This window comes from Nothobranchius furzeri, chromosome 6 (assembly GCF_043380555.1).
Source record: "Nothobranchius furzeri strain GRZ-AD chromosome 6, NfurGRZ-RIMD1, whole genome shotgun sequence".
In the NCBI taxonomy this organism is placed as follows: Eukaryota; Metazoa; Chordata; class Actinopteri; order Cyprinodontiformes; family Nothobranchiidae; genus Nothobranchius; species Nothobranchius furzeri.
The window spans coordinates 52,763,695-52,779,649 of record NC_091746.1 but is presented as its reverse complement, the minus strand read 5'-3'; the positions used below and the strand labels follow the sequence as shown (position 1 = coordinate 52,779,649).

General features: G+C 42.3%; 1 protein-coding gene across 3 annotated transcripts in view; it reads right to left on the bottom strand.

Annotated features, from left to right (window-relative positions):
* Positions 1-10,890, bottom strand: part of pdlim5b (PDZ and LIM domain 5b) — a 62,068-nt gene extending 51,178 nt beyond the window's left edge. For all 3 annotated transcript variants that reach the window (XM_054744333.2, XM_054744334.2, XM_054744335.2), the window contains exons 1-2: positions 10,295-10,890; positions 5,534-5,639 (exon numbers count right to left, since the gene is read on the bottom strand). In XM_054744333.2, the coding sequence (XP_054600308.2) occupies positions 5,534-5,632 (99 nt within the window). In that variant the 5' untranslated portion in view covers positions 5,633-5,639; positions 10,295-10,890. The remainder of the gene's footprint in view (positions 1-5,533; positions 5,640-10,294) is intronic.
* Positions 10,891-15,955: the final 5,065 nt, after the last annotated feature.

Here is a 15,955-nt window from a genome sequence, read left to right as displayed (position 1 = left end):
GTCAAATGCCATGATGACACAAACAAAAACACTTGGGGAAGTACCAACCCTGAATACTAAAATATTCCTCAGTCAAGAACAGAGCCAGCTGGTTAACCCTGCAAAGCCACGAGATACGAAAAAGTTCATATATCGTTGGGCTTGAGGGAAGTAAAAGAGCTGGTTTCTACCAACACCTATGGTTCAAGTTATTTTGATCCCAACTTTATTTGTACCTGAAGGTAAATTTGCTTAATTGCAATAAGGTGCGTCACAGTATTTGTCACAAAACAACAAAAGAAAAATTATTGCTATAAATCCAAAACGTATAAGGCTCATGGAAGTAGGAACAAAACTGTTTTAATTACTCTTTGTTTTACATTGTGAGACTTTATTCATGACCAGAGGACCTGGAGCTCACAGGATAGACACGTCTTTTAGAACGGATCCAGAAAGCTTCTGTTCAGCTGCTGATCTATCGTCAACTTACCGAATCATTTCAATATTTGGTTTGGGTAAGCCTTATTTTTAAGAGACTGATAACCAAAGCAATACAAACTCTTATTAAACCGTGTTATTCACACTCACTTCATGTTCTAGTTGATTAATCAAATATATCCAATGCACAATGTTGAGATTCAATTATAATGTTCCCAAAATTTATCAATTAAAATGTGGGGCTGCACAATAAAAGCAGATGAAGTCAACTAATAAAAAGCCTAGCTTGTGCACCATTTCCATCAAGATGATTTGCTAAAGTGACTGTGGCATCCTCAACTCCCCAAAGTGCTCTATATGCAAACTGCAGAAGGTCCAAGTCAGTTTCTGTGTCCTGTGATATCAGACCTCACCAGTTTTCCCACTGGTTTTCATTTATATCTTTTTGTTTATTTTCAAATGATGGATGTAATTGCAGTGAATGCTTAAAAAGGTGGAAAGCGTTTCTCTGTTAAGCAGCTCCAACCACAGGCTATCTGTCTGTGTGGTTTCCAAAATTGCAGGGTACATTTCACAGCTTGCCTTTATTTTTTTTCTTCATCCTGTCTAAAGAAGTTATGTCCAATACCAGACAGACTGTGGTCCTCCCAGAACAAGAGGAGTTTATTTTTAACCATGTTTATGACCCTGCCTGGGTTATTAAAACAACTCAGAAATTCAACAAAAGCCCGAAAAAAATGCTAAAATGTACATACATTTAGATTTTCGATGAAACTTTTAGTTTAGAAAAGTTATTTCAAGCAGATCTAGAGCTAGGGGGATCTTCTGTATTTCAAAGCATTTTATAGAAGTCTGTCAAGTCTGCAGAGAGGAAATTAAACTGTGCTTCTGGCCAGTGTCTCGACTTCTGGATTTAAAGAGTTTCAGAAAAATGTCTGGGAAGAATATTGGGCGGTGAGTAAAGAGCATGTGTAAAGTTAGATCAAAGAGGGCAATAAGGGTGCTGCAAACAAAATAAAGATTCACAACACAGAAAATGTAGCAACTGCCCTACTTGCATGTACTGGAAATTTTACTGGGCGTTTCTTATGAAATATGTAAAAATAAAAACCTTTCAGTTGTTAAATTCCATTTGAGCAAAAAGGAATAATTTAAATGGTTATTTTTCTAATTTAGATTCTCTCCTCAAATGAAAGGTTTAAAAAGATCACATCTGGAGGTAGAACACCTTCTGCAAACACAGAACTAAAATTAGCTCATGTTGTGTTTACACAAGGAATTATAACTCCTTATAAACAGCAAATGAAAAGAACATGAGATCAAAACAGACCAGAGGGGGAAAATAAACAGTAACGACCTCCGCGTGTAAAATACAGCTGTGGTAACTTTGTAATGCGAGTTTACAGACTTTTATGTTACAGTAGCAGCAGCTTGAGAGAATTTTCCAGCTGTGGGAACTTGTCAAGAGAAATTTGAAAGGAGGTGGAATAACCACAAACTAAGAAGACTGAACCCCTCCAACACACACACACACACACACACACACACACACACACACACACACACACACACACACACACACACACACACACACACACACACACACACACACACACACACACACACACACACACACACACACACACACACACACACACACACACACACACACACACACACACACACACACACACACACACACACACACACACACACACACACACACACACACACACACACACACACACCTATAAAAGGCGCTCTTTCCATAAATTATTCCTGAAGTAGATCTAAACACTCTGGTTTAAGCCTGATCATACAAACAAACTGTCAAATTGAGTAAATATATTTCATGTAGTATAATCTCTTCTACTCAGACCTTGTTATTATTTATAGATACTTTATATGACTTTCATAAAAAAATGTTGTCTTTTTTAGGAAATTTGACAACAAGTTTATTTAATTAATTTTAATTTAATTAAAATTTTTGTCATTTTGTTTCTGTTAATTACAGTCGACTAATCTGTAATAGCTAGATATGCTTTTTTTTAATCAAACCAAATACAAGTTTGGGTCCCAAGAGGTTAAGTACTATTAAAAGTACTAAAGCTGGAATGTGTAGACCTGGAATGTCCAAAACCTGTCGTCTTTTTGGAGAACAACCTTCAGATCAGCTACATGTGGTGAGCATCAGTGAAGTAATTGCATCATTACTCCATGGCAACACCATCCATCTGAACAAAATAAACACTTTGAATGTGCCGTCAACAGACTCCTAACCAGAATGCAACATTGCAGGTTTCCACTGAACCCTAAAATTAGACAGAGGTCAAAACAATTTTCTCCTCACTTATCTAATGATGGAACTGAAGCAGCGATTAAACTGTTGGCAGATGTTTGAAAATCAGAAAAAAGGTGCAACAAAGTGAAATTGAAAAAGTATAAAGTGAATTGGACAAAGACTTAAAGATGCTGTTTGATGCTTTACCAGAACATAATCAGGACAGCATTTATCCCGTTTATTTATCTAGGGACCTAAAGGATCCAGAAGGGACAAATAAACAAGAGGATTAGGCTTCCTCAGTGCCTGAACAAAAACAAGAAATCTGAGCTACTTGCTGGTGATAGCCGCCACTTTATGTGCAGCTGTGATTTAGCAGATTTCTATTCTACTTTATATCTTTGTTAATGTCAACACTCTACATCACAAAACATATTTTCCTTTGGTAAAGTTTCTGAGGAATCCTAAAGGTTTGTTCTTACAACACCTTTCACAGACCGACGTCACAAAGAGATTCACAAAAGAGTTGCTGACATGCACAATGATGCATGATATGTAATCAAAAATATCTAACAGCTTTCAATGTTAAAAATCTTAGAAAAAATATGTATTTGCTTTACTTTTTTTAAGAATCCACATATTCCAAACTCCATAAAAACCAAAAGCAGCACATTCCAAAGTCTGGAAGCTAGGGTTTGTCTGTGTGATTAAATTGCAGTAAGTAAATAACCCGGTCACACACAGAATTTGCTTCAAAGAATCAACTCAAATTCATTTGATTAAGTCACTGTAACTTAAAAAGTGTGATTTGTTGTTTGTGTTGTGTGTGTTTGATTTCTGTGCAGTTATGTTACAACCACCATTGCCATCTTGGTTGCATCATTTCCAGAAAAAAAAAACAGAAATGGAGCCGAGAACGGGGCTGTGAGAGTGGGGGAAGATTATCGACACTCAAACTCTGACAATGTAGCTACAAGCTAACAACAACAACACACACACACACACATACAGATGGTGATGAGCTACGATGTAGCCACAGCTGCCCTGGGGCACACTGACAGAGGCGAGGTGTAGACTATGCAATCCACCACATAACTGTGGGGTGTAAGATGCTGGCAGGGAAAGCATACATGGAACACCACAACCAAGCAGCTGGCATCGTGTACAGAAACATCTGTACAGAGTATGGACTGGAAGCTCTAAGGTCAAAGTGGGTAACACCCCCTAAAGTAGTTGAGAATGAGAGAGTCAAGCTGCTGTGGAACTTCTAGATACATACTGACAAAATGGTGATGGCGAACCAACCACATTGTGGTGGTGGACAAACATCAGAGGACAGCTGTTGTGGTTGATGTGGCAATACCAAGTGATGGTCACATCAGGAAAAAGGATCACGACAAACTAGAGAAGTACCAGGGACTAAGTGGAAGACATCGGTGGTGCCCATGGTCATTGGGGTACTCGGGGCAGTAACCCCCAAACTGGAGGAGTAGTTAAAGCAGATCCCAGGAAAAACAGACATCTCAGTCCAGAAAAGTGCAGTTCTAGGAACAGCCAAGATACCCAGGCCTCTGGCAGAGGACCCGAGCATATAAAATATTCACAGGGCATAAAGGAAACAAGTCCCATTCATGAATTGGCTTTTGGTTGCCCAGATTAAATAATAATAAAAAAATAAATAAACATCTGCAAAAACACTGACCGTGGTAAATAATTTAATTGAACAGTTTTACTAATTAATAAGTAAATTATGATAAAATGATCATTTTGCAGAAAAGATTGAACGCTATATTTTAATAAGTTTATTGGTACATTGTCAATAGTGATTAAATAAACTAAAAAGTCTCAGAAGGTCAACGTCTAATCTGTTGATGTGTCTGGAGTTCCTTCATGCTACATTCATCAGCTGTGACAGAGCTACGGACAACACCACATCCTGCATACCGCCATTATCACAGTAGCCAGACTTAAAATAGTCTGGAAAGCAATGCTGGCTTTTCCATCCTCCTAGTGTAGCTATGTCCTAACAGATGACTCTTACCAAATAAGACATGCTTTTACACACGGATTTCTGTAACTGATCCTGCCAACAACAAATAAGCAGAGGAACTGACCTGGGTCTTGACACCAGCGTTAGAATTTCATAACAGGAAACAAGTGACCTGAATAACTGCTGTCCTTGGAGAGCGAGCTGCCTACTTCAGTTGTGTTTGACAATAAGAACCGCTTGTATTACTGACACACTTCAGTCACACCTAAAACCGATTCCTACATAACTGTACTGAAGGTTTTCTTACTCATTTTTTCCCGCAGTATGTCATCAAAGTCCTCCAATATTTTGTAAATAAACATTGCGGGTGTGTTTACCCAGAGGCCGTGACTTCTTCTAAACAATAAGTCATCCACTAGCCAGTTTGTGGCTTGACAGAAGCCAGTCAGTTCACTCTGAATTTTTGTGTCAGAAAGTCTTGAATAGTTATTCCAGAACCATTGTGGCTCTCTAGAGTTACATTCAACAGCTTCCACAGCCGTCCCAGGTCTCCTGTGTCTTTAATCAGGAACGAATACCAGGGAAGAGGACAGGACGCATGTCTCTCAGCTGAATGACCAGAATGAGGTGAACAGCCATTGTTCGTGAGACGATAGTTATTTACAGCCAGTGGGCTGTTAAAAAAGGCATCGAAATCCAGAAACAGCTCACAAAGGAAGAGCCAAAAACACTTAAGAGACAAACTGCTAAACATGTGTGGATGACATTCCTTTGAGGTGACTGTCACCGAGGGTATCCGTGTGCGTGTGCGTGTGCATGTGCGTGCGTGCGTGCGTTCCTCTAACCCGAGAGATGGTGAGGGGCTGACAGAAGTCCTTGCCTCCTTGCAGTCTGAAGCCCCATGGGGCGGGTCCAGCCAGAGAGACGCTGTAGCTGCTGCTCATGATGCACCTGGGAATACAACAGATATTTGAAACTGTGAAAAACAGGAATTCACCTCAACAGGGATAAAAGCGGCAAAGGCAACAACCGTCCCACATTCAGGACCACACACAAAGGTGAAATAGTGATTCATCTGATTTTAAACACAAATTTTCTAATCAGACCTTTTGGAGGCAAGTCAGACGACACCTCAGCCTCAAGGCGTAAACTACTATGAAACGGTCTAAATCCTAGTGAAGCGGTGGAGCTGGGGTTCAATCTTAAGCACCTCATAAGGGGTAGCGTATCCTGAACACTTAATTGTCCTAAGTTAATTTGGATAAAAGCATCTGCAAATACAATTTATAATTCCTTCTGATAAATATAAAAGCAGCAAACCGTTGCTACTCTACTCTTCGAAAGGTTAAGCTAGCAAAACTCAGGCATAAGGCATGTTTTAATGATGCAGTGCAAGGCAAAGGCATCATTGCTTGCTTTATTTTTTCTCTGACAAATGGGCAAGTTTTAGCTGTTAACCCCTCCAGCAACACATCCTGAGGTTTTGGGCTTGAGAGATGGTGAGAAATCTTTTGTATGCATTGACATTTGTATGATTCCTGTTAATCGCTACACAAAACAGTGGGAAGTTGTGTTCCCATGCACATCGGCACTGTTGCTCAACCTGCACGAAGACAAGACACACCCTGGACATGTTGCGCAGATTCATTTCACTGACAACTTCAAGCTTTTTTTTTTTAGGCTCCTTTTAGATTCCCCATCGGCCAAACATTTCAGTGGCTAAACACACACACGTGCATTGCCTAAAAAGCAGATGCTAATATGAAATCCTAATAATATCGCATGTGCATGGAATTTAAAGGGACAGCGAGACGTTACGACACAGCTCAGATTACTTGGCGGAGTACAAAAAAAATTTCATGCACTATTAAGTTTCACTGCTTTATCCATGCCTGTTCTTCATTCCTTTTCCCTTGAAAGACTGAGGTTGCAAGCTATTTACTGGAAGCAAGACTGAGGTTAAGGTCAAGAACATGTTACAAATTAGTACTTTATAAAATTTATTAGACCAATAATTGAGGAAAATGGTAAACCATATTTGCAGAATATGTTTGTGTGTGTGTGTGTGGGTGTGTGTGTACTGGTTTTAAAGTGTTTGTCGGCCAACGTGCACATATTTACCGCCAGCCGTGAGGATATCGAAACACCTTTGCCCTTCCAAACCGAAGTGCGGCTGTTGACATTAAAGCCAACGTTACGAGGCCACCCTGTGAATGTTACTGTATGATTTACTTATTCAGAGGAAAGATGCAAAGCAGCAAATCTGCCCCAGACTAGGAAAAAAATGTTGGTGGAAAATTGTGTTAACCGTATCCAAGAACAAGTCTACAGGGCAATTTAGAAAAGCATCTGGAGGAGGAGTTTTTGCCAGATATCATATTGTGCCTTCTTCACACTTTTAAATTTAAAGCTGACACCATGATTTATGAGTCTGGTGATGAAAGATGTGGTTCCTGTGCTGGCAAAACAACGATTGTATCTTGTAGTTGGGAAACCAAAAAAACTCCACCTAACATGACTTTTGTACCAAAACATTGTACTGGGCAGGTAAGACATACATTTTCAAGTGCATCATGCATAAAAATGCTTTGTCCTCCCAGCGGTGTCTTTCTAGTTGTAAGTCATCATTGTGCTTTCACATAGTCCCTGAGGGACAAAGCAGCACCTGCTGTAGGCCATCACCACACAATTGCACATTCAAGCCTGAAGGGGAATAAATGCGTTTAACCCTCCCACTGTCTTTATGGGGGACCCCGTGAGGAAAGTTGACTATTGAGCAGGAATGATAGTTTATCCCTTGAGGTCCACGTGGCAGGGGTGGGGTGGTGCTCACTCCTCACCCCTGCCACATGGACCCAAGGGATAAGATAATTTGCTGCTGTGGCCCCCAGACTCTGGAACATCTCCCCCTGAGATCAGTGGACTCAGCGGTCTCCTTTAAAAAGCAGCTGATAACTCACCTGTTCAAGCTGGCTTGTTTGTGACCTTCATCACCATCCTCTCCTTATTTTGTTCTTATTCTGCCTTTACCGCGATCCACTGATTTCCCTCTTTCCTATTCATTTTCTCTCTTCCTTTCCTTACATTATTATTTTTATCTCTCATTTAAAACATTTTTAATCATTTATTTGAAATCTTTTTTATACTTCTTTTTTTGTGAAGCGCCTCGTGATTTTTATCTTGAGAGACGCTACATAAAAGATCGTTTTCCTTCTTTTCACTTGTTAAAGTGGAAGTGCAAGAATCTGAAAGAGAAAATATGCAATGTTTCCCTGAATTTTCAAAAGTTTTAACTCATCAAATCTCCTCAGAAATATGGTTCGATATACTGTAAAACAAAAGTCCGTGTATCAAAATCTATATATGTCAATGATCAAAATGAGCTCTTTTGAAAACGGATATTAAATTGCACAAAACATGCCACTTTATAATTTTGTTAGAAAAAATTCTATTTCAATCTTTATCTTCAATAGATAGAAATAAAGTTAAAATGACTATATGTCATTTTAACTTTATTCTCTGGAAATATCCATTGAAATGTTGTTGAAAATTAAACGATGCTTAGTTGTTGAAAAATATTGGCAACTTTATAACAAAAAAACATAAAAACCGGTTCTAAAATAGCGCGGGTCTAAGCATGCAGAGACGGTTTGATGAGACAACTGTAGATTCTGTCTATGGGTCGTGGCCAGACTATATATTCACATATTTGGCTTGCCAGGCTATAAGGTTTTTAGACAAATCATTGTGTTTTTTGTTTTTATTTAAAATATGTATAGCTATATCACATTAGAACATTGTTAAGAGGCATGAAGATATAAGCTAGCTTGTTTTGCAGATTTGCCATTGTAGCTTTAATTCACTACTTCCAAGAATTACTGCAAAAAGTCTAATAATCAAGAACAGCACAAATGAATGTTTACTTGTTATACCATTGCACGGTGCAAACAACAAACTCCTGAAAAAAAAAAGGAAACAAACCTTTTTCATATGACCTTCTCAATAAATGTTAACCTGTGGACTGTCAACGCATTTTAAGTTCCTGTTTACAACCCTTGTGAAAAGCACCGAATCGATTCGCTCAGTTTAAATTCTTTTTTTTTTTCCTTTACAGCTCATAGTTTTTGAGTCAGCTTGGACATTTTCTGGTAAAAAGGAAAACTGCTAAAACTTGGATCCCAGCAACTCAGATGTTGTGTCAGAAAGACATATCAATATCATTTCCTAATATGGAGAGAACAAACACAGCACATCTCATGCCCCTGCTTGTTTTGCAATCTCCAATGATATCATGCATTGACATGAGCAGACACACCTCTTCCTGTTCTCAACTGAGGAAAACAGTCGAATTATGCATTTGAATTATGAGAATCTTTCTATATCAACACATCTGTAAAGTAGTTGGAGAAGTTTCCTCTTGGAACATATCTGTCAAGTTCCCAACATAGTGGAATGTCAATTTAAGCATTTTAGAGCTTGTTCTCTGACAAAAATCAGCACAAGCATTTAAATGACCCAGTCCTATCAAAGGTCTTGCACTGCAAAATGAGTCTTCAGTTCCCCTGTGTGACATAATAAAAAGGCTTGCACAAGAGCTTCAGCGGAAACAGTATTAGTAGATGGAAAGGCTTCCTTTAATAGGGAATGACACACAGGTCAGCTGCACTGATTCCAAGCGCCATTCGCCATCCTGAGCCCCCGACTGCATCGCGTCACACCACAGCTGTGTCAAATCACGTTTTTCTCCAAGTGATATTGAAAAGAAAGAATGTTTTGGGGGAACAAAGCGTGCAAGATTTGCCTTTTTAAGTTTGAGCCCCAGACGTCACGCTCATTTCATAGTGCCGCAGGAAGAAGACAGTGTTGCTTAGTAACAGTATTGCAAGACACATGTTGACTCGGAGTGACTGCGTTTATACCACACACACCTCTTTGGTTTGCTTTCACTGGAAACAAACTGAATGACACACTTATTCTAACTGACGTTGCACCGCTTTGACAAAATCAGATCTGAACTTATAAATAACAAATAAAGCAAGACCACTAAAGTTTTAATGTTGTTTCAGCATTCAAATATTTAGTAAACAAATGAGCGGGGGTTGCTGCAATACGCAAAATGAGTTATGATAGGCTACTTAAAATTTGCTAAGCAAAACACACATTTGGTCTTTTTTGTTGTTGGGTCGGCTTCATCTAATTGTAACTGATTGCAGCACAAATTTGCACAATATTTAAATAATTGAAGTTTGCACCAAACAAGAGCTGTTTAATTTTCACATAATTAGGTATAGTGGTTTAAAGTTCAGGTTGTGCACAAGTTTAGTGCAATAGCACACCGAAGCTCAGTGGGTGTGCCGTGAGACACGTCTGATATTATCAGGGAATGGGATTTACCTTAATTAGATACAATTTAAAATAAAACTGCTTCAAAAAGTGGAAGTCGCTCTTTTTCCTAAAAAAGGTTAAGTGCAACTTTTTAGAAAAAGGGTAAAGTTTATGAACATTTGTGTAACGGGAGCGAGACGTCGCTAAATAACTGCGGAAACAAGAGAAACAGAGATTAGCTCGGGCCCAGGTCTGGGTCCGCTCTATGATGGGACACTCACCTTGCCTTGTGTAGCCGGGTTTAGCGCTGCGATTCCGGAGCCTGACTCCGGTGTGTCGGGTCTCAGTTTCCAAGAACTTTACCAAGCGGAACTCGAACTTCCGCATATAAGCCAGCGCCAGCCCACCTTCCTGCGGGTAGGAGGGTTCAAACCGCTGCTGGCGGCCGTGGACGACCCTTACAGGCAGAGACTTGTCTGTACGTGAGCACACCTGAAGACAAAAATCCCAGAAAGGTAAACTCATAAAACAGTGAACACATTCCTGCTGCTGCTGTAAATGTTCATCACTACACTCAGGAGCCAGTGTACTATCAAAATGTGGGACCCCTCACGAATCTAATCTCATTTCATTGTTACTGACTAAAGAAAGATGAACACCAAAAATAGCTAATCATGTAAAAAAAGAAGAAACAATGTTTTTCATAACTGAATGTTTTAATGCACTTTGTTTAAATTGCTCTTGTTTTATTGCTAATGTAACCGAGCATCCCAGAAAGAGACGGGAGAAGATATAGAATTGTGGTTGCTCAAGAAAAGGTTGATAGCCGTGAACTCCCGTGGTCGCTTTATTTATCGTCACCATTAACAACTCTCCTCCAACTTTCTTTTCTCTCTCTCTCTCTCTCTCTCTCTCTCTCTCTCTCTCTCTCTCTCTCTCTCTCTCTCTCTCTCTCTCTCTCTCCAAACATCACATCCTGTTAGCAGCACCTTCAAAATAAAAGTCCCACAAAAGTGGGATACACCCCCCCCCCCCCCACACACACACACACACACACAAAAACGTCCACGTTTCCAAACAATTAAAAAAATACATGAAACGAAAGAGAGGAGAGAAAAAAATAATGTTAATAATAATAATAACAAGCCGAAACAACATCATAAACAAAGACCCCATAAACTGCAATAAGGCATAACAACTCACAACAAAACATCATACACAAATTCCCCAACAAGGGCCCACCACCAGGAAAAATAAATAAATAAAAAACCCAGAACCCAAAGCTTTTAGGCAACAACAGTCAATAATAATTGACAAAATTCTTAAACCAACACGGCGGTCGAACAGCCCTTCCCGCACGTGAAACAGTTCGAGATGACTCAGCCCTCATCACCTCTGTTACCTCGTCCCCCAGCCGTGAGGATGCGTCCAACGTGGTACACCGACGGACACCTGAGGGTGGGACAGGAATCAAACTCAAGGTGTATGGTTTCAACCGATCGTAATGAACCACTTGTGGTGCGCTCCATCAATGAGGGGGTCACTGATGCGATACACATGACTCGCTACCCCTTCTGAGTCCAATACACCTATGACCTTGAAGGGACCCCTCCAATGGAGAGCCAGTTTCTTCCTATCCTCCTGAGGATTATGAATCCACACGAGGTCTCCGTCGAGTACGGCTGATGGCGGGTACTGGTGTCGTGATAAAATTTTTGTTTTTCATGAGCCACTGCTGCATTCTGCCTCATGTTTGCAAAGGCCACCTCCAACCGATCTGTCATAGACGAAACAAAGTCCGCATGTGACAGGGGAAGATCAGAGGGCACCGCCTGCTTCGGAACCAGGTGGACCGGAACACGAGCCTCCCTGCCGTGGATCAGGTAGTAAGGAGTGTACTCCATACTTGCATGTACGGTCGTGTTGAATGCAAAAGCTACTTGCTTCAAAAAATTGTCCCACTCACCCCCACAGGGCAACAATGACTTAGCCAGCTGATCAATGAGCGTACGGTTAAACCGTTCCACCATACCATCTGACTTGGGATTGTATGGCGCTGTACGCATTTTATCAATATCCAACTAGATAAATCGCATTTCTTGCAGAAATGCTGTTTGAATGCTGGTAAGCTTAAACTGTTAGCTGAATCAGCTTAACGCCGGGGACACACCGGCCGCGGAAGCGCCGCGAAGCGCCACGAAAATGGGACCGCCTTCATTCGGCGACCTTGTTAAGCTACTCTATCTAAGATATGAGGAGAACATTTCAGCTGTCTGTCAGCCACAGGTGCCTTTTTTTAAAGGGATTTAAATGGAGGAAAGCTGGCACAGTCCTCCTTCTGGGGCTTATAGCACAAAAAATGTAATACCAACAGCAAAACTGAAGACATCACTTTGAAGCTGACAAAAAAAACCTGCTAAATTTGAGAAAATCATTAGTATACCATAAAAGATGTGGTGGGTGGAATTTTTTTTCAAGATTTTATAAATCATGCATTTAACAGAGCTCAGCTGCTCAGATGTCATTTCAGACCTCTGACATGCCTCATCGCCATTCAAAAACTGCTGCACCTATTGGAAAAATTCAAAATGCATGAGCGGCAGAAGGCTTTGATGGTCATTTGTATGAATTTTTATGTGTCTACGATGAACTGTCTAGAAAATAACTCTCCAAGATGTGTACCTTCTCGTAGCATCATGTCTTGGCTGGTAGGATTAAGCATTCGAGCTGTAGTAACGCCTTTTTCTACCGAAGCGAGAGTATGAGCCACCACACACTCACTCTTACTCTGAGGATTGGGTTGTAGGTACCCGACGAACGTGGGGAGTAGTCCAACCGGCCAAAGCAACGTGGTAACACCGAACAGGTGGAGCCAGCGAACGGGGAACTGCCAGCTGCAGCGTCGGGAGGGAAAGAACTCTGTTAGGATGCTCTTTTCTTCTTTCTCAACTGCTGACCGCCGGGCTGGGTGGGTTGTCCCGGTGGCGGAGCGGCTTAGTTGCCGGACCTCTGAGGCCAAACTGGTCGAGGCGCCGAGCCCGAAGGAGCTGGTTGGGCTGCTTGAGGCTTCGGGTGCTTTGGGATCTGGAACTGAGGCTGGGCTCGGGCAGCGCCGGAGGAAAAGTCGGCCAAGCCGGCAGAGCCGGTGAAGGCTTACGGCGAAGGCAGAGTTGAAGGGCTTCATCCTCTTTCTTCTTTGCCTCACACCGTTGTTGCATTGATGCCAATGCAGAGCCAAAAATGCCTTCAGGCACAATTGGCATGTCCAGAATGTCCTCCTTCTCTCTATCAGAGAGGTTGGTGAGGTTCAGCCATCGTGCACGTTCCTGAAGCATCATCATGCCCATAGCTTTACCCTGGCCTGGACTGCGCAGCGCTGCACCCGCAGGCAGATGTCGGGCAGTACGGTGATTTCCTCCCACACCTCCGGGTCCGGTTTTGTATTCATGTCCTCACAGAGCTCGGCTTGGTATGCTGAGAGCATGGAGGAGACATTCAAAGCTAGAACCGAGATGGCGGCAGCCTTGTACGCCCTCTCGTTCAGCGCCGACTGGAAGCGGTCTGCCTTTGCAGGGAGAGCGGGAGGTCTGGAGGAAGTTGCCGAGACCCATGGGTGCAGGTGGGCTGCAACCAGCGGATCCATCGGCAGCATGCAAAGCATGTCAGCCTTATCCATACCCTCAAAGTCCAGCGAGGAGGCTCCTTGGCCAGGAGACCTGGAGGGTGTTTGCCCCAGGATGATCTCACTTCTTCAAGGAGCTCCGGGAAGGCGGGCAGGAGAGGATTTGCCGCCCTTGTGGCCTGAGGCAGCTTCTTTCCCTCGTAGCGAGATCTGACAGCCTCGGTGACCATGGTGGACCAAGGGATGTTGAGCCTGGTTGCAGCGTGTTAGCAGACTGACTGCATGTCCCGGTGGGCGGCCGGAGAAACCGCTCCATCCCTGGGAGAGGACGGAAAGCTAGGCATGGAGGCCTGAGCGAGGGGGAGAAAAACGTTGTCATCCTCGTCCTCCTCTAAAATGAGGAGTTCCGAAGTGTCCTCGTCATCTCCGTAATCCAACTCCAACACGTCCTCGACGGGGTGGCTCAGAATGGCCAGTTCGAGATGTGAGCCCCAGCTGTGTTCGGCACACGGTTCCGGCTCCGGGAGGGCATGTTCGTCGGCGTCCCCAGGCGGTGGCCCAGGGGCCGGCAGGCATGGGTCTTCCCCGACAGGCAAGCTTGGCGCGCTAGCCGCTGGCGAAGGCTCTTCAGGGTGAAGCAAGCACAGCTCTCACATGACCCGGGGACTTCCAATGCTAGCTAGGCGTGTTCCAGCCCGAGGCAGCTCGAGCAGACCCTGTGCGGGTCTTTGCTTGAGATTTTGTTCCCACAGGTACAGAGGCGAGCTCCTGCGCCGTCAACTCCTCTGGTGGAAGGAGCGGCTTCCATGTGGACTAACTGGTGTGTTAGCCAGAGAACGAACAGGTGCACTGGAGTGTGAAACTGCTCGCTGTGCCCCGAGCCTATGGTGAAGGTCAGGGCAGAAGGACAGTAAGTTAACGTTTGGCGACGGAGAGAGAATATTAGCTGGTGCCGTTTGTGAACAGTTGAGCTAACTTACCTGAGAGATAAGCAACCACCGAAGTGAGAAGAGGTGATTGAATGGTGCGTGCGTTGGGACGCTTGCTACTTACAGTAGCAGGTGACCCGTACGTTACGGTCACTGGCCAATCAGGATTGGCGTATTGAGATGAGTGCTTCTGAGGAATCCGCGGAGGGGCGTATCCCATTGTGAGACATCGAAACGAATGTTAAGAAAGAGAACTAATAGTTTTGTTTGTCTTCAAGGCAACTGAATATGATCTGTACTTCAAAATAAGTTGTTGTATCTGTTACTGTAAAATATTTGTATCGTTGAATGAAAATGTAGAAAGAGGTGGAACTTCAGTAAATCCTGTAACGCTTGTCTTTTAGATACAAGCGGCTCTACAGCAAAAAGTCACAAAATTACCGCGTACAAGTGGTCAAGGTTGCCAAAGACTACAGCTACATCCCTGAACTTCAGCGTTGCATCCTCAGAAAATGTATGGATGGAGGGGTGCTCCCAAGAAAGGCAAAACGCAACCCCGGTGACCCAAGAAATCTTGGGAATTTAGCTGGAGTTGTGGCACCCCCCACGGCAGAACTGGTCCAGACACAAATTCGCAGAGAACAGGTGTGTCATTCACCAAAATCCCACATTTCTTCTCAGCTCAATTCTAATTATGTTTATTGTTGTACTGGTAAAAAAAAAAAAAAAAAGAAAAACCTCTGCATAAAATATTCTGTCTCACAAGCCATCTGCTGCACCTTTTTGCAGTTTTGGATGTATCACCAATTATAATACACCAGTAATTGTCTTCTTTTTTCCTATTTAACAAAGTTTGGGTAGATGTATTTTTACCTGTCATGTTCCGGTCGGATCACCTACGCCTTTGTCAGAGTCGCCAGCTGTTCGAGACGTCACTTCCGTTTATTTGCAGGCAGCAGATGGCGACATCGTCCCTCTGCCTGCATATAAATGGAAAAAACATCTACCCAAACTGTGTTACATAAGAAAAAAGAAGACAATTATGGGTCACAAAGTAAGAATATACAGAAGAACACTAGTAATTAATTTATAAGTCTGGAACTATTTATAATGTTCACACTACCTGCATCAACACATCACTTTTCTGTTGTGCCAAGGTCAAGTTGAAAAATGACAATTACCAGATTGAATGGAGCCTTGCTACATGATCTAATGCTGCTGTTCTCCTCTCTCCATAAAGGCCCCAGCTACGTGAAGCATTAAGACAGAAGACAGGAATGACTTCTTTCATGCACTCTGATTTATTAGAAATTAAGAAAAAAAACTATGTACAAATGCAAATAACAGAACTTTTTTGTATATAAATAAAAATAAATATATTGCACAAACAG